The 19515-nt window shown below is 33.9% G+C and overlaps 1 protein-coding gene across 2 annotated transcripts in view; it reads left to right on the top strand.

Moving 5' to 3' along the window:
* Positions 1 to 9234, top strand: part of bcar3 (BCAR3 adaptor protein, NSP family member) — a 100260-nt gene extending 91026 nt beyond the window's left edge. For both annotated transcript variants that reach the window (XM_028443613.1, XM_028443614.1), the window contains 7 exons: positions 1737 to 1871; positions 2573 to 3132; positions 3947 to 4062; positions 4147 to 4318; positions 4401 to 4512; positions 7121 to 7324; positions 8231 to 9234. In XM_028443613.1, the coding sequence (XP_028299414.1) occupies positions 1737 to 1871; positions 2573 to 3132; positions 3947 to 4062; positions 4147 to 4318; positions 4401 to 4512; positions 7121 to 7324; positions 8231 to 8409 (1478 nt within the window). In that variant the 3' untranslated portion in view covers positions 8410 to 9234. The remainder of the gene's footprint in view (positions 1 to 1736; positions 1872 to 2572; positions 3133 to 3946; positions 4063 to 4146; positions 4319 to 4400; positions 4513 to 7120; positions 7325 to 8230) is intronic.
* The last annotated feature ends 10281 nt before the right edge of the window (positions 9235 to 19515 follow it).

Genomic DNA, 19515 nt, shown 5'->3' with positions numbered 1-19515 from the left:
CAGTCTGATGAAAAGTTGGTATTTTTAAGGTGATGATACAAACACTACTTTAAATTAATTGTGGTTATTGTGAAGTGTTCATTATATCCAGGAGTGAAGACTTTGTCCACATCCGTTGTAATCAACTCAAAATTAATGAAGCACCTCACAACACACGCATCTAAAAAATCTGAATTCTTTGACATATAGTAACTTTTTTTTTTTTTAACAGTAACACAAATAGTTACTTTCCTTGGTAATGAGTTACTTTTATTATAGAGTAATTCAGTTACTAACTCAGTTACTTTTTGGAACAATTAGTGAGTAACTATAACTAATTACTTTTTTAAAGTAACGTTCCCAACACTGGTTATTACATTATAGAGCAAGTAAAATATTTATCCTATATATATCTATAAATAAATAGATATATATATTGGATACATAATTATAATAATTATGAAAGCGTTTTACTTTACTTTTTACTGCTGCAGGATAAAGTGATTAATTAACTCACTGTATTAGAAGTCTTAAAAACGAACATTAAAAACAGTGTTTTAAACATACCACGGGCCATTCGAGTAAAATCATTAAATCTTGTGCTTTTATTGTGAAGGAGATTTGATTAATCAGGCTAATTTTGCACACTTTTTTTTTTTAATTTCATTGCACTTTTTTGTTTTTATGTTGTTTTCAGTTTCTTTTTTTAATATCACCATGTTTTCTTTCATCGTAACCTTCTGTAATGTCATTACATCTTTAGTGAATGGTTTAATGTAATCATTGTGTCTACCTGAGGAGAAGCACGCGTTTGTTGCTCTGTTTAAATCACTACTTTACAACACCAACACTCTTTGCTGCTGCTGCTGCTGGTGAGGATGTAAAGTGAAGCCTCACAGTGGCTCCATCACATAATTAAATGACATGAAGCTAAATGGCACCTCAGTCTGATTTCATATCTAAAAATAAAGCTGTCGTGCAGCCAGGAGCCAATAAAGACCCCCGTGGGGAGTTTTAAAATGGCCCCTCCCTCCGGGTGTGTGGCTGTAAAGATCTTTTTACCGTCTTACATCTGAACGAGGAGGTGAATGCTTTGTGTTTTCACATATATCCAATGTAACTTTTGAGACGTGTGACTCCAAAAACCCAAAACAACAACAAAAATGCACAGAACGACTTTAAAAACACACAAAAGATGCAGAGTAGATCAAATAAATAAATAAATAATAGAAAATTGACTCTGAAGACACACAAAATGACAGAAAAATTAACTCGCAGTACCTGCCTCCTCAAGAAAATTACAAAAAAAAACACGCGACTGAAAAATACATGAAAGAACAACAAAAATACACAAAAATACACAAAGGCAAGGCAAATTTATTTGTATAGCGCATTTCATACTCAAGGCAACTCAATGTGCTTTACATGATAAAACATTCAATTGTTTAAAATCAATAAGAACATTTAAAATCATCAGTAAAATCAATTAAAATCATCAGTAAAATCAATTAAAATCATCAGGACAACATAAACACACAGAAATGTCTCCAAAAACTCAAAACAACAACACTTTAAAAACACACAAAATAGAATAGAATAGATAAATGGAAAAACACACAATATACACAAAACAACAAATAGTCTTAAAGTATTATACAGTAAGTGGTTAAACATTCCCTTTGACAGGGCCTGTTGCTGCTTTGATTTTGTGAAAGTTTTTATTAATTCTGTGTGTGTGTGTTTGCGTGTGTGTGTAGGTCAGCCAATCAGAGGCTCAGACAGTCAGCTGTGTCCCAAACCTCCTCCCAAACCCAGTAAGGTTCCTCTGGGCCGTCTGCCTCTGTCCATCAACATAGACACACAAGCTCCAGGTTCTCCGTGGAGGAAAGCAGGTAATTCATGTTGTATTTTTGCTTTCATTTTATTACTTTTACTTTGTTCAAGCCCTGGGGTGGACACTTGGGTCCTCCCTGTACTCTGACTTCTTCCCACAATCCAAAAATGTTGATTGGAGTCTCTAGATTGCCCATAAGAGTGAATGCCTGTGTGAGTGGTTCTCTCCTCCCCCCCAAATAAAACACCGACACAAAAATAAAATGCACAAAATGACTCAACAAAACACACACGACTGAAAAATACATGAAAGGACAACATAAATACATAAGAATTATTATGAAAACATACAAAAATAAACAAAGGACAACATGAACACACAAAAATTACTCCTCAAATCCCTCCCACCCCCCACCCCTACCAAATAATAGCAAAATCTATTCTAAATGATGTAAAAAATTAATAATACACAAAACAACAAATATGTAGAAGAGTTCAGTATTCCCTTTGGCATGTTGTTGATTTTATTTTGTCAAAGTTTTTAATAATTCTAATGGGTAATATTGTCATTTATTTATTTGTTTTTTAATATACAGGTTTTGAGCTGGGTTGGATTTATTTATTATGCCTGTTTATTTTTTAATTAAATATGTAACGTTTGTATCATGTGACGCGTAACTCTAACATATTTATACAGTTTTTTTCTTTTCTACGCATTGTATTTAATGATTATTATACTGTTTCACTGTTCCAACCTCAGCTCCTCCTGCTCCTCCTCTGAAACTCCTGAAGTCCCACCACCAGCCCCTCCCTGATCACTCCCACCTTTGCTCCTCCTCATCTGATGGATTCCACTTCCTGGATCCAGAGATGGTTCCAGATGAGCTGAGCTGCTGGGAGAGACCAACGTCACCAGTGACAGAAAACAACCCTGGAGTTCATCCATCATCAACCTGCAGCTACGTGGAGAGGCTGAAGAGAGAGGCTGGGACCAGTAGGGAGGAGGAACCAGGAGGTGGGCGTGGCCTGGACAGAAGCTCCTACCATCACGCCATTGCTGCTTTGGAAAACACCAGCGAAGAAGAGGAGGAGGACGCAGGAAAGCACGTGGAGGATGAAGAGGAGGCAGAGAGGAGGAGCAGCTTCCAGAGGCCAGTGGTGGAGACGGAGTCCACGTTCCAACCTGCAGGATTCCCCTCTAGGCTCCTCCCCCCAGAGAACAAACCTCTGGAGATGGTCGTGTTGAAGAAGGCCAAAGAACTGCTGCTGGGACACGATCATCATAGCATAGCTACACACCTGCTGATGGCTGACTGTCAGGTACACACACACACACACACACACACACACACACACACACACACACACACACACACACACACACACTCAGCAGGGGCCACAAAATTGTTTTTCACATTCGAGCACCAAATTTTTAGAAATAATGACTGATCTGAGCATTAATACATGAACAAATAACAAAGAGAGAGTTTTGTTTTTATTGTTTGTTTTGTATTTTCCTGTCATTTTACTGTGCTAATTTTTGTATTTTTTGCTTTTTGTTTAGTATTTCTGGTGTTTTTTTGTGGTTTTTTGGAGTCTTTTGTGTGTTTTTCTAGTCAGTTTGAATGTTTCGTTATCGTTTTGTGTAGTTTTGTTGTTAATATGTGTGTTTTTTGGAGTCATTTTGTGTGTTTTTGGATTCATTTTGTAAGTTTATGTTGTTTTTTTGTTAGTTTTTCGAGTAATTTTGCATGTTTCGTTACCGTTTTGTTGTTAATATGTGTGTTTTTTGAGTCACTTTGTATATTTTGTGTGGTTTTGATCTAATTTAATGTGTTTTGTTGCAGTTTGGTGGGTTTTTTGATTCATTTTGTATGTTTTTATAATCGTTTTGTGCGGTTTTGTTATTCTTTTTGTTATTTTATGTCTATTTGATGTTGTTTGGTCTGTTTTGCTGCAGTTTTGTGTGTGTTTAGTGTTGTTTTTGTGTTTTTTCTGTCATTTATAGGGTTTTTTAGAGTAATTTAGTACAGTTGCTTTTGGGGGGGCACACAAAATTAGACTGTTCTAATGACATGAAACACATTTATTTGTGCTTAAACAAGGTGAAACAATTGAAATGCATCCGTTTCAGGTGGCGAGGATACTGGGAGTGAGTGCAGAGCTGAGAGATCAGATGGGCGTGTCCTCTGGCCTGGAGCTGGTGACGCTGCCACATGGACGACAGCTGAGGCTGGACCTGATGGAGAGGTGGGTGTTTAAAACAGAAGCAGGGGATGAAGACACTTCCACCTGTTTGGATTTTCATTTGATTTCATTTCGTCCATCCAACAGGCACCACACCATGGCCATAGGCGTAGCTGTGGATATTCTGGGGTGCATGGGCAGCGTGGAGGAGCGGGCGTTCACGTTGAACCGCATCATCCTGGTGGCGATGGAGCTGAAGGACGTGGTTGGTGACTTGTTTGCTTTCACAGCTCTGATGAAAGCTTTGGAGCTGCAGCAGGTAGAACACTCACTAACACACCATCCCTGAACTTAAATGAAATGATTCTCTCTGTACTCACTGGTTGGTTTTGATATCTCAGATCACTCGTTTGGAGGAGACGTGGACGAGTCTCAGAAGGACGTTCACTCAGACCGCCATCAGCTACGAGAAAACACTCAAACCTTTCTACAAGAATCTGTACGAAGGCTCAGGTAGGAGGACGAGGAGGTTTTTATTTGTAATTTCATGTTGTAATTGTAATTAGTTTGAAAATTCTATAAAAAACTATAGTTTGATTAAACACAAAACTGGGGAACATATAGTTCTATGGCTTAATCAACCTTTTCACACTCTCGTAAATCTTGCTCTTGTTCACTTCTCGTACATAAGTTCAAAGGTCAAGAGGGATAATCTCGCCTTGACTGACAGCGAATCTGATTATTTTTACCGTTAGATCATTGTTTCCTTGAAAGACTTTTTGCTTAAACATGGAGTCGGTCTCCAAGGCAGAAATGCCAAGTTAGCTGCTAAAGCTAATGCTGCTAAAGCTAACGCTACTAAAGCTAATGCTGCACACAAGCTGAAGATTCAGGTTTTTTTTGACTTTTTAAACATTACCCAATCAGCTGATCAGTACGGTTTCACCTATCAGCCTGTTTAGTGTCCATCTTGTGCACTTCCTTCAAATTTGTAAATTTAATTAAAATAATAGCTTAATAAAAATAATCGTGGACCTGGTTAGTGAATGGTGAACCTCGTAAATGTACCCTTTCAAAGTGAAAACTCATACTGTCCTTTTCACACAGAAATCTTGCTTGTCCATCAATAATAATAATACATTTTATTTATTAAGCGCTTTTCAAAAACTCAGACACTTTATAGTTGTTAAAACAATTACACAAATCAAAAAAAGAAACTAACAATAATGAAGGTAAATACTGAAAAAAAATCCAACAATCACAAGTTAAAAGCTTGAGAGAAGGAATGTAGAGACAGAGGAGGTCTGTCTCTTTCATACTGTTTCTCTCATCGGTTTTACAAAAGTACTCGGATATGTGCATCATTCCTGGGTTAGAGTCCCCTCCTCTAGTCTGAATATGTGTAATATTAATAATATAAACACTATTAAAACACTAAAGATCTCTGGAATAACATTAAAAACGCTGTTAGGTTGGAAATATCAACAGTGTGAATGAGCTTGTTTACGTTTATATCCCTCTCGACCTATGACCCCCCCAGGTCATGCACGTGAAAAGGCTTATACACATATTTTATGTTGTTAACAATCAATAAAATATGTTTCATATCAACTTTTGCCACTACCTGTTACTTTTCTTGAGCAGTGATTCTCAACTGGTGGGCCACAGACCCGTTTCTAGTGGGTTGTGGACCTTTGATTAGAGAATAACAGTTTAGAAAAACATTTTAATCTGGAAGGGCTCAGAATGCCGTCTATTCACACTCCTGACCAATAGGGGGCGACAATGCTTGTAATGTAATGACATGACTTAAAATATTAAGCCAGACTGTGAGGCTCTTATTAATAGCAACAAAAAAAAGTCCCATTAAGTGTTTTTCTGTATTTACCTACTGATAAGGCAGTTACCAGTTAAAACGATAAATATCTTGATCCTTGTTTAATTTCTTTTGAATTAGTAGATAGTGCTTCAGCTGTAGCTGTTTTTAAGTTTTAAAAATGTTGCTGAAGTTAAAGTCACACCGTGGACGTTTTGACCTAAAGAATTGATCCATGTGAGTTATTTTAAACCCTAACCCTCTCCGGCGGCGGGAAGAGGAGGGCGGCGGTGGCGGCTACTCCTCCAGTAGCCGTGATGCGAGCCCAGCCCTTAGAGCCAATACTTATCCTGAAGCTACAGGTCAGCTACTGTCTGCATACACAATCAAAGACAGAGGCTGGCCCGACTTACTGTTTGTTGATTTTTGCGACAGTGCTGCGGTGCTTGTGACCACTAGGGGCGCTTGCGTAAAAGTTACCAGTCTAGCGCCCCTAGTGGCCAAAAGTTACACAGTGTGCCTTTAAGGTTCAATGTTGTGTTGTCTATATTGTTGTGTTCCAAGATGCACTGTTTGGTTTAATATTAAAGTAGCTCAGTGTTAAAGGGAATATTTTCCTCTTTAGCATTAACATTTGTTCATCAATAAACTTCAATTTTGTGTGTATTTGTAATTTGTAATTGTAATTTAGTTGTAATTGAAGGTTTAATTTATTCAGAAAACTTTTTTCAGAAAATGTACTTATTTAATACAAAGTAAATTTCCTGATTAAATGAAACCTTAACATGTTTAAATTTTGGATTTTTTTTTCTTCTGAGATAAGGCTAATATAGTAAAGCATACAGTTTGAATATTTTTTATTTTATTTTATTTTCTTTTTTTCTTTCTTTCTCTTTTTATTTATTTAGTTATTTATTTATTTATTTGAGTTAAGGCTATAGTAAGGCATAAAAATGTAAACATTTTGGATTTTTTTTTCTTCCAGAGATAAGGCTTAAAAATTGAAAAAAATTGCATTTCTTTTTTTTCCAGATATAAGGCGTAGAGTAAAGCATAAAAATTGAAAAAGTTTGGATTTTTTTGTCATGGAGATAACGCTTTATTAAAGGCATAAAAATGAAAGAAATTACTTGTTTATTTATTTCAAAGTAAGTTTCCTGAGAAAAGTTGACTGAATAAATGAAACCTTAACATTTTATTTCAAAAAAGAAGACAAAATGAATTTTCTGTAATTGAACATGGATAATTGAAGACATAATTGTACATTTTTATCATTAAAACTCTTTTCACTCTTTTTTCCCGTAGCTTCTCCTCCTGCTGTGGTCTGCGTCCCCCTCCTCCTCCCACTCCTCACTTTAATGGAACGTCCTTCGATCACATCGGAGGGGGCGGAGCTCTGGGAGACCAGCGACCAGGGTTGTGACATCATGTTACGTCACCTAGAGGCGGCGCGTGATGTTGCCCAAAACGCACAGAGCTACATGAATAACGCACAGAAGATCTTAGACGGTAAAGAAAATTAAAAAGAATCCATGAGAAGATGTGGGCAATATATCGAGATTTAAGATATATCAAGTTTTCTATTTTGGCGATATAGAAAATTAAAAATATTGCCTGTATCAATAGATTTTTATTTTATAGCTTATTTTGTATTGAAATACTCGTTTTAGGAGTTGCTCCTTTCACTAAAAAACTCACTCACACATGCTGTCCCTTAGATCAGGGGTTCTCAATCTGGTGGTCAGGAGCCCATTTGGGGTTGCAAGACACTGGGAGTGGGTCGCCAGATGCCTTCAAAAAACTAAGAATGTGTTATGAACAATTTGAGCCCATTTTTGCTTATTTTACCCATTTTTACCAACTACACCAAACTTGCCATATTTTAACCTATTCTCATCACTTTTTTTTGCCATATTCTTGGTTCTTTTAATGCATTTTTGCTACATTACTTCCATTTTTGACACTTCTCCATCAATTTTCAATGCCTTTTCTGCACATTTTTTCCAGTTTCAAGACATTTTTGGCACTTATAAATCCTTCCCACCACTTTTCCACCTAATGTTGCTTATGTTGACCCATTATTGTCACTTTTAATCTCTTTTTTAATCATATTTTGTGCTTATTTTTGCAAGTTTAAACTAATTGTTCCTACTTTTTAAGTTACATTTCCAAGGTTTGTTAATAAATGTGCCTGTGTGGCATTATGCATCAGCAAATTTAACCCAGAAAAGTTTTTTTCTGGTCAGATTTTAAGTTAAAAATATTTAGATTTATATTGTATATCGCCATTTTGAGAAAAAATATTGAGATATGAGTTATGGTCCATATTGCCCAGCCCGAGCCATGAGTAGAACACATAATGCAAAAGGAAGTAGCTGAAATGTGTGTGTTTGTGTGCGTGTGTGTGTTCTTCAGGGTTCCAGTGTGACGAGGACCTTCTAGAAGTCTTCCAGACAGAATTCCACCTGCGGCTGCTGTGGGGAAGCCGCGGCGCCACCGTTAACCAATCAGATCGATACAGTAAATTCAACCTCATCCTCACCGCGTTGTCACGGAAACTGGAGCCGCCGCCCAAAACGCAAACCCTGATCTGACATTATGAACAGGAAAATGTGAGAGATGAAGCTCAAGGTGGAACAGAAGGAAGGATGGTATGGAGCAGAAGCAGAACTTTGGTTTTATTCTACTGACAAACTCAGACTTTCCTAGAAAAACGCTGCAATTTACATGTTTTCTACAGACTCTCAGATCTCTAAATTAATCATAGACGTGAATGTTTGAATGTGAATCCAAGATGGCCACCATCCGTATTGTCAATTTTTGATATTTTGTCAAAACTTTGGTTTTATTTAACATAGAAGCATGATGTCAGTGGTGAATTATAGGTTTTCAGGGTCAAGGAATTCAATAATATAAATTGTGCTCAGAGCAAGATCCAATATGGCCGCCATTTTTCTATACTGCGAATTTCAATCTGACGATAACTTTGGTTCTGTTTGGCGTAAAAACATGATCTTTGTGGCAAAATGTAGGTTTTTGGGGACAAGGATTGTGACATATCTGCCGGGCTATGAGTTTTGTGATGCAGACACTCAGACACAAAACTTCTCTGTAAGTGTGGTCTTTTTGGATGAATTCACTTTAACAAGCCCTTATTCTGTATTTTTCTGTTCATATTGTCTCATGAGTTTAAAATTCCAACCTGATCTTATGTGCTGAGGTGTTGCACATTTGTGTGTTTTTGTTCCCACTGTGTACAAACCCCCCAACATTGAAGACTGATGTAAGATATTTGAAGCGTGTGAATAGCAAGACTGTAAATATTTTTTCTGACTGAATGTACAGAGAAAGATGTTGATGGATTTTAATGTTTATATAAATATAAAAGTCTATAGTATGATTTATTAAACTTGATGTGATGGAGGAACCTGTTGGGATCAGCTGCATCACTTCATGGTCACGTTCAACAGAAAACACCGTGTTAGAGCCTGATATGTAACAACAGAAGAAAAGCACAAAAAAGTGCAAAAAAATTTCAAACGCCTCAAAACGGAGGTAAGGCTATGTAAGGCGTAAAAACGGACGAAAAAATTTCAAATGCCTCAAAACGAAAGTAAGGCGTAAATTTTGACGCAAAAAATTCAAATGCCTCAAAACATTTGAATTTGGCGAAAAAAATTCAAAGGCCTCAAAACGGAGGTAAGGCGTAAAAACGGACAAAAAATACAAAGGCCTCAAAACGGGTGAGGCTATATTGTAAGGCATGAAAACGGGGCGAAAAAATGTCAAATGCCTCAAAACTGAGGTAAGGCATAGAAACGTGCGAAAAATAATTATGCGCCTCAAAACAGAGGTAAGGTAAGGCATCAAAATGAGTGAAAAAATAGCAAACGCCTACAAATGGAGGTAAAGCTATAGTAAGATATAAAAAAGTTTGAAACAATTTCAAACACCTCAAAACAGAAGCATAAAATAGTGCAAAAAGTTTTAAGCGCCTCAAAAAGGAGATAAAGCTCGTAAAGGCGTCAATTTTGGCGGAAAAATTTGAAACGCCTCAAAACAGAGGTAAGGCAAAAAAAAGTTCAAAAAATTTCAAATGCCTCAAAATGGAGGTACAGCTATATTACGGCATAAAACATGCCGAAAAAATTTCTAACAACTCAAAACCAAAGTAAGGCATAAAAACGGGCAAGAAAAATGTATACGCCTTGAAACGGAGGTAAGGCCTTTCAAAATTTAAAAAATTTCAAGCACCTCGAAAAGGAGGTAAGGCAAAAAAAAAGTTGAAAAATTTTCAAACGCCTCGAAATGGAGGTAAGGCAGGTAGGGCATAAAAACGGACACAATTTTTTCAATGACAAAAATCAAAAAAAGGTTGTCATTTAAAATTACCCAAAATGGGTGGTAAGGCATATTTTTCAAAAAATAAAAAAAAATTGAAAAAAATTAAGTAAAGACCATAATTAAACCCTAAAAACTACTGCAAACATAATCCACATACTCAAAGGGTTAGGGTTAAGGGCTAAGACAGCAGTAAGACACAAAAAATGACAAAAATAAAAAAAATACCCAAAATTGGAGGAATTTTTTCAAAAAATTAAAATAAATAAATAAATAAATAAAAATTAGGGAAGACCATCATGAGACCCAAGAAACTACGGCAAACATAATGCACATACTTAAAATGGGCTAAGAAAGCAGAAGGCACAAAAATCTAAAAATTTGCCAAATCGGAGGTAAGGCTTTAGTAAGGCATATTTTTCAAAAAAAAAAAAAAGAGTTAAAACCATCATTAGACCCAAGAAACTACGGCAAACATAATGCTCATACTTACAATGGGCTAAGAAAGCAGTAAGACACAAAAAATTAAGAAAATCAAAAACATGTTTTTTTAAAAATGTCAAAAAAAAAAAAAAAAAACATGAGTTAGGGCCATCATTAGACCCTAAAAACTACTGCAAATATAATGCTCATACTTAAACAGGGCTAAGAAAACATTTAGGCACAAAAAATGATAAAAACAAAAATCACCCCAAATCAAAAGTAAGGCTATAACAAGGCATTTTTTTTTAAAAATGTCAAAAAAAAAAAAAAAAAAAAAAAATTGAGTTAAGACCATCATTGGACCCTAAATACTACTGCAAATATAACGCACATATATAAACAGGGCTAAGAAAGCATTTAGGCACATTAAATGACAAAAAACAAAAATCACCCAAAATCAAAAGTAAGGCTATAACAAGGCATTTTTTTTTTAAAGATGTCAAAAAAAAAACAAAAAAAAAAAAAAAAAAAAAAAATTGAGTTAAGACCATCATTGTACCCTAAAAACTACTACAAATATGACGCACATACTTAAACAGGGCTAAAAAAAAAGCAATTAGGCACAAAAAATGACAAAAAACAAAAATCACCCAAAATCAAAACTAAGGCTATAACAAGGCATTTTTTTTAAAAAATGTCAAAAAAAAAAAAAAAAATGAGTTAGGACCATCATTAGACACTAAAAACTACTACAAATATGATACACATACATAAAATGGGCTGAGAAAGCAGTAAGGCACAAAAAATGACAAAAACAAAAATCACCCAAAATCAAAAGTAAGGCTATAACAAGGCATATTTTTTCAAAAATGTCAAAAAAAAAAAATTGAGTTAGGACCATCATTAGACCCTAAAAACTACTACTAATATAATGCACATACTTAAACAGGGCTAAAAAAGCAATTAGCCACAAAAAATGACAAAAAACAAAAATCACCCAAAATCAAAACAAGGCATATTTTTTTAAAAATGTCAAAAAAAAAAAAATGAGTTAGGACAATCATTAGACACTAAAAACTACCACAAATATAATGCACATACATAAAATGGGCTGAGAAACCAGTGAGGCACAAAAAATGACAAAAACAAAAATCACCCAAAATCAAAACTAAGGCTATAACAAGGTATATTTTTTAAAAAATGTCAAAAAAAAAAAAAAAAAAAAAAATTGAGTTAAGATCATTATTAAACCCTAAAAACTACTGCAAATATAATGCACATACCTAAACAGGGCTAAGAAAGCATTTAGGCACATTAAATGACAAAAAAAAAAAATCACCCAAAATCAAAAGTAAGGCTATAACAAGGCATTTTTTTTTTAAAGATGTCAAAAAAAAAAAAAAAAAATTGAGTTAAGACCATCATTGTACCCTAAAAACTACTACAAATATGACGCACATACTTAAACAGGGCTAAAAAAAAGCAATTAGGCACAAAAAATGACAAAAAACAAAAATCACCCAAAATCAAAACTAAGGCTATAACAAGGCATTTTTTTAAAAAAATGTCAAAAAAAAAAAAAAATGAGTTAGGACCATCATTAGACACTAAAAACTACTACAAATATGATACACATACATAAAATGGGCTGAGAAAGCAGTAAGGCACAAAAAATGACAAAAACAAAAATCACCCAAAATCAAAAGTAAGGCTATAACAAGGCATATTTTTTCAAAAATGTCAAAAAAAAAAAAATTGAGTTAGGACCATCATTAGACCCTAAAAACTACTACAAATATAATGCACATACTTAAACAGGGCTGCGAAAGCAGTAAGGCACAAAAACTTGAACAAAGAGAAACTCATATTGTTGTGGCCTAGTGGTTAAGCAAGTGGCCTTGCGATCATTAGGTCACCAGTTCAAATCTTACCTGAGTTAAAGAATACATTTTAAAAAGAACTTCATTCGACCCTAAAAACTATTACAAATATAATGCACATACATAAAATGGGCTGAGAAAGCAGTAAGGCACAAAAACAAAAATCACCCAAATTCAAAAGTAAGGCTATAACAAGGCATTTTTTTTCAAAAATGTCAAAAAAAAAAAAAATTGAGTTAGGACCATCATTAGACACTAAAAACTACGACAAATATAATAGACATACTTAAACAGGGCTGAGAAAGCAGTAAGGCAAAAAAACTTGAACAGACAAAAAGTCATGTTGTTGTGGTCTAGTGGTTCAGACACTGGCCTTGCAATCATTAAGTCACCAGTTCAAATCTCACCTGAGTTAAAGAATACTTCTCAAAAAGACTGTCATTATACCCTAAAAACTACTACAAATATAATACACATACATAAAATGGGCTGAGAAAGCAGTAAGGCACAAAAACAAAAATCACCCAAAATCAAAAGTAAGGCTATAACAAGGCATTATTTTTAAAAAATGTCAACAAAAAAAAAAAAAAAAAAATGGAGATAGGACCATCATTCGACCCTAAAAACTACTACAAATATAATACACATACATAAAATGGGCTGAGAAAGCAGTAAGGCACAAAAAATGACAAAAACAAAAATCACCCAAAATCAAAAGTAAGGCTATAACAAGGCATATTTTTTAAAAATGTCAACAACAAAAAAAATTGAGTTAGGACCATCATTAGACCCTAAAAACTACTACAAATATAATGCACATACTTAAACAGGGCTGCGAAAGCAGTAAGGCACAAAAACTTGAACAAAGAGTAACTCATATTGTTGTGGCCTAGTGGTTAAGCAAGTGGCCTTGCGATCATTAGGTCACCAGTTCAAATCTTACCTGAGTTAAAGAATACATTTTAAAAAGAACTTCATTCGACCCTAAAAACTATTACAAATATAATGCACATACATAAAATGGGCTGAGAAAGCAGTAAGGCACAAAAACAAAAATCACCCAAAATCAAAAGTAAGGCTATAACAAGGTATATTTTTTAAAAAATGTCAAAAAAAAAAAAAAAAAAGAAATTGAGTTAAGATCATCATTAGACCCTAAAAACTACTGCAAATATAATGCACATACTTAAACAGGGCTAAAAAAGCAAATAGGCACAAAAAATGACAAAAACAAAAATCACCCAAAATCAAAACTAAGGCTATAACAAGGCATTTTTTTTTTTAAATGTCATAAAAAAAAAAAATTGAGTTAGGACCATCATTAGACCCTAAAAACTACTACTAATATAATGCACATACTTAAACAGGGCTAAAAAAGCAATTAGCCACAAAAAATGACAAAAAACAAAAATCACCCAAAATCAAAACAAGGCATATTTTTTTAAAAATGTCAAAAAAAAAAAAATGAGTTAGGACAATCATTAGACACTAAAAACTACCACAAATATAATGCACATACATAAAATGGGCTGAGAAACCAGTGAGGCACAAAAAATGACAAAAAAAAAAAATCACCCAAAATCAAAAGTAAGGCTATAACAAGGCATTTTTTTTTTAAAGATGTCAAAAAAAAAAAAAAAAAATTGAGTTAAGACCATCATTGTACCCTAAAAACTACTACAAATATGACGCACATACTTAAACAGGGCTAAAAAAAAGCAATTAGGCACAAAAAATGACAAAAAACAAAAATCACCCAAAATCAAAACTAAGGCTATAACAAGGCATTTTTTTAAAAAAATGTCAAAAAAAAAAAAAAAATGAGTTAGGACCATCATTAGACACTAAAAACTACTACAAATATGATACACATACATAAAATGGGCTGAGAAAGCAGTAAGGCACAAAAAATGACAAAAACAAAAATCACCCAAAATCAAAAGTAAGGCTATAACAAGGCATTTTTTTTCAAAAATGTCAAAAAAAAAAAAAATTGAGTTAGGACCATCATTAGACACTAAAAACTACGACAAATATAATAGACATACTTAAACAGGGCTGAGAAAGCAGTAAGGCAAAAAACTTGAACAGACAAAAAGTCATGTTGTTGTGGTCTAGTGGTTCAGACACTGGCCTTGCAATCATTAAGTCACCAGTTCAAATCTCACCTGAGTTAAAGAATACTTCTCAAAAAGACTGTCATTATACCCTAAAAACTACTACAAATATAATACACATACATAAAATGGGCTGAGAAAGCAGTAAGGCACAAAAACAAAAATCACCCAAAATCAAAAGTAAGGCTATAACAAGGCATTATTTTTAAAAAATGTCAACAAAAAAAAAAAAAAAAAAATGGAGATAGGACCATCATTCGACCCTAAAAACTACTACAAATATAATGCACATACTTAAACAGGGCTGAGAAAGCAGTAAGGCTCAAAAAATGACAAAAAACAAAAATCACCCAAAATCAAAACTAAGGCTATAACAAGGCATATTTTTTTAAAAATGTCAAAAAAAAAAAAAAAAAATGAGTTAGAACCATCATTAGACACTAAAAACTACCACAAATATAATGCACATACGTAAACAGGGCTAAGAAAGCAGTAAGGCTCAAAAAATGACAAAAACAAAAATCACCCAAAATCAAAAGTAAGGCTATAACAAGGCATTTTTAAAAAAAAAAAAACGTCCAAAAAAAAAAAAAAAAAAAAAAAAAAAAAAAAGAGTTAGGACCATCATTCGACCCTAAAAACTACTACAAATATAATACACATACATAAAATGGGCTGAGAAAGCAGTAAGGCACAAAAAATGACAAAAACAAAAATCACCCAAAATCAAAAGTAAGGCTATAACAAGGCATATTTTTTAAAAATGTCAACAACAAAAAAAATTGAGTTAGAACCATCATTAGACACTAAAACCTAAGACAAATATAATAGACATACTTAAACAGGGCTGAGAAAGCAGTAAGGCACAAAAACTTGAACTGACAAAATCTCACTGTTGTTGTGGTCTAGTGGTTCAGCCAGTTGACTTGCAATCATTAGGTCACCAGTTCAAATCTTACCTGAGTTAAAGAATACATTTTAAAAAGAACTTCATTATACCCTAAAACTATTACAAATATAATGCACATACATAAAATGGGCTGAGAAAGCAGTAAGGCACAAAAACAAAAATCACCCAAAATCAAAAGTAAGGCAATAACAAGGTGTATTTTTTAAAAAATGTCAAAAAAAAAAAAAAATCGAGTTAGGGCTATCATTAAACCCTATAAACTACCACAAATATAATGCAGATACTGAAACAGGGCTAAGAAAGCAGTAAGTCACAAAAAACAAAAATCACTCAAAATCAAAAGTAAGGCTATAACAAGGCATTATTTTTTTTTAAATTTCATAATAAAAAAATTGAGTTTGGACCACCATAAAGAATACTTTTCAAGAAGACCATCATTATAACCTAAAAACTACTACAAATATAATGCACGTACCTAAAATGGGCAAAGAAAGCAATTATGCACAAAAATCACCCAAAATCAAAAGTAGGACTATAACAATGCATATTTTTTTTTAAAAATGTCACAAAAAAAAAAAAAAAAAAAAAAAAAAAAATGAGTTAGGGCCATCATTAGACCCTAAAACTACTACAAATATAATGCACATATTTAAACAGGGCTAAGAAAGCAGTAAGGCACAAAAACTTGAACAGAACAAAATCAAAACATTACCCAAAATCCACAGTGAGGCTATAGCAAGGCATATTTTTTCAAAAATGTCAAAAAAAAAAAAAAAATGAGTTAAGACCATTATTAGACCCCAAAAACTACTTCAAATATAATGCACATACCTAAAATGGGCTCAGAAAACATTTAGGCACAAAAAATGACAAAAAAACTAAAATCACCCAAAAATCAAAAGTAAGGCTATAGCAAGGCAAATTATTTCAAAAATGTCAAAAAAACGTAAAAATTAAGTTAAGACCATCATTAGACCCTAAAAACTACTACAAATAAAATGCACATACTTAAACAGGGCTAAAAAAGCAGTAAGGCACTCTGTTGTGGTCTAGTGGTTAAGCAAGTGGACTTACCTCCTTTTGTAGGAGGTAAGGCTATTTCCCCCCTTTTTTGTGCCTTACCTCCGTTTTTTTATATTTAATTTTTTTTCTTCTTGTTTTTATACCTTACTACCTCACCCGTTTGTTGGCATTTGACATTTGCTCTTTTTTATGCCTAACCTCCATTTTGCGGCGTTTGAAAGAAATTTCGCTCATTTTTATGCCTTACCGCCGTTTATTTTATATTTGATATTTTTTTCTCTTTTTTTATGCCTTACTAACCTCCGTTTTGAGGAATTTGAAAACTTTTCATCTGTTTTTACACCTTGCTATAGCCCTACCTTAATTTTTTGGTGTTTGTCTTATTTTATGCCCTATAACCTTACCTCTGTTTTTTGCCATTTTATGCCTTATTATAGCCTTACCTTTGTTTTGAGGCGTTTGACATTTTTTTCGCTTTTTTTTGTGCCTTACCTCCGTTTTTTTTTTAAATTTGGTATTTTTTTGCTCGTTTTTATGCCTAACTATAGCCTTACCTCTGTTTTGAAGCGTTTGAAAGTTTTTTGCTCGTTTTTATGTCTTATTATAGCCTTACTTCCATTTTCAGGCGTTTAAAAAATTTTATCACGTTTTTATGCCTTATTATAGCTTTACCTCCGTCTGTAGGCGTTTGACATTTTTTCGCACTTGTTTATGCCTTATCTTCGTTTTTTTATACTTGATATTTTTTTTGCTCTTTTTTTCATGCCTTCCTATAACCTTACCCACGTTTTGAGGTGTTTGAAAATTTTTCGCTCATTTTTATGTCTTACTTGCCTCACCTCCGTTTAAAGGCGATAAATATTTTTTCACCTATTTTTTTGCCTTACTATAGCCTTACCTTCATTTTGAGGCGTTTGAAAGTTTTTCGCTCATTTTTAGCCTTACCCACGTTTTGAGGTGTTTGAAAAATTTTGCGCGTTTTTATGCCTCAATGTAGCCTTACCTCCGTTTGACATTTTTTCGCTCTTGGTTATGCCTTACCTCCGTTTTTTATATTTGATATTTTTTGTCTCTTGTTCTTATGCCTTACTATATACCTTCGTTTTGAGGCATTTTAAATTTTTTTACCCATTTTTATGCCTTATTATAGCCTTACCCTTGTTTGTAGGCGTTTGAAAGAAATTTTGCCCGTTTTTAATGCGTTATTATAGCCTTACCTCTGTTTGTAGGCGTTAGAAATTTTTTCACCCGTTTTAATGGCTTACTATAGCCTTACCCAGGTTTTGAGGCGTTTGAAAATTTATGTTCGTTTTTATGCCTGATTATAATCTTACCTCCGTTTTGAGGTGTTTGAAAATTTTTCCCCCCGAGTTTATGCCTTACTACCTCACCCCTGTTTGTAGGCGTTTGACATTTTTTTGCCTTAACTCCGTTTTTTTTATATTTGATATTTTTACCTCCATTTTGAGGCTTTGAAAGAAATTTCGCCCATTTTTATGCGTTACTATAGCCTTTCCTCTGTTTTGAGGTGTTTGATTTTTTTTTTTTTTACGTCTTGCTATAGCCATACCTAGATTTTTTGGTGTTTGTCATATTTTATGCCCTATAATCTTACTTCCGTTTTGGGGCATTTGAATTTTTTTTGACCATTTTTCATGCCTTACCTTTGTACTTCACTTTTGAGATCGTCAATGACAGGCCGGGATGGCCACTTCTGGTTTTACCTTTAGCTCAGAAAAAAATGGAAACATTTTCCTGTGATAATGCATAAAAAAGGCAAAACTTTTTTTTTTTTTTTTCAATCAATAAGGCTATTATAAGTTACATTTCGGAGACAAGGCCATTTGTGTCCATACCTGACTGTCATTGCCTGATCTCATTATCTCACAACCTTTAATTCGTCTGAGGGTTCCAGAGAAACACAAACTGACAAAAATAATTCACAACAGCTTCTTTATGTGGTTTTTAATCTCAAAAGAAGCAGAAAAAAGCTTTTTATTCACAGAGAGATGATAGTTAAAAAAAAAAACATGTGCACAACAGATAGGTTCTGCCATTAGTTAGAACCAAACATTTACATGTCAGGAACCTGCTGAGCTTGCATTTATTACCTGTTAGATCAGAGATTAAAGGCTCTACACAGGATGGTCAGTTTGTTTAACACTGAGGAAAGGTTTATTTTGGTTTTTGCTAAGTTTAGTTAAACCTTTTGTTTTCTAAAAACTGCAGCTGAATATTGCACTAACTGGTGCAACGTGAAGTTGACTGACAAATATAGACAGTATTAGTGTTTGACAGGACAATGACTTATCTAGATTGTGCTGTCTCGAGCTGGCTATCCATTCAGATTTATCTTGATTTTTTATTTCAAATATTTCAGTCACATAACAGATCACTTTTAATCTCGACAATCAATTCTTATATGGTTTTAGTCAGTCCTGGTGACTAAAAAGTTGCATTTTAGTCAAAAGAGTTAAAAAGTTATAGTTTGAGTCAATTAAAACAGTGGTTCTTAACCTTTTCAGCCGGTGACCCCCAAAATAAAGGTTCCAGAGACCGGGGGACCCCACTGTACCTGAAGGTGATTGAACACAGACACGAACATTGAAGAACAGTCTTGTGATAGGGAAAAATGGCGGAAAAGGATGGAATGTGATTTTACAAACCATAGAAATTTGTTAAAAGTTGCAAATTAGAGTGGCCAAAAACGGAGAGAAAAAAAAAAAAATTGTAAAAATATGTCAATATTGGCTTAAAAGTGGCAGAAAACAGTAGGAACAATTAGTTTAAACTGGTAAATAATGCCAAGAGAGTCTGGCTGCAGACCGCCACTGTAATGACCCTACCTTACAGACCTGAACTGTGAGGTCCCCTTCACTATCAGAACCTTAATGTGGTTAAATTGGCAAAAATAAGCATGAAATAAGATGAAAAGGTTAGAAGTGACAATAATGGGTCAACATGTGATACATGAGGTGGGAAAAGTGCCGGAAATGTCTTGAAAGT

Source organism: Gouania willdenowi, chromosome 4, assembly GCF_900634775.1.
Source record: "Gouania willdenowi chromosome 4, fGouWil2.1, whole genome shotgun sequence".
Lineage (NCBI taxonomy): Eukaryota > Metazoa > Chordata > Actinopteri > Blenniiformes > Gobiesocidae > Gouania > Gouania willdenowi.
This window is presented reverse-complemented; position numbering and strand designations above follow the sequence as displayed.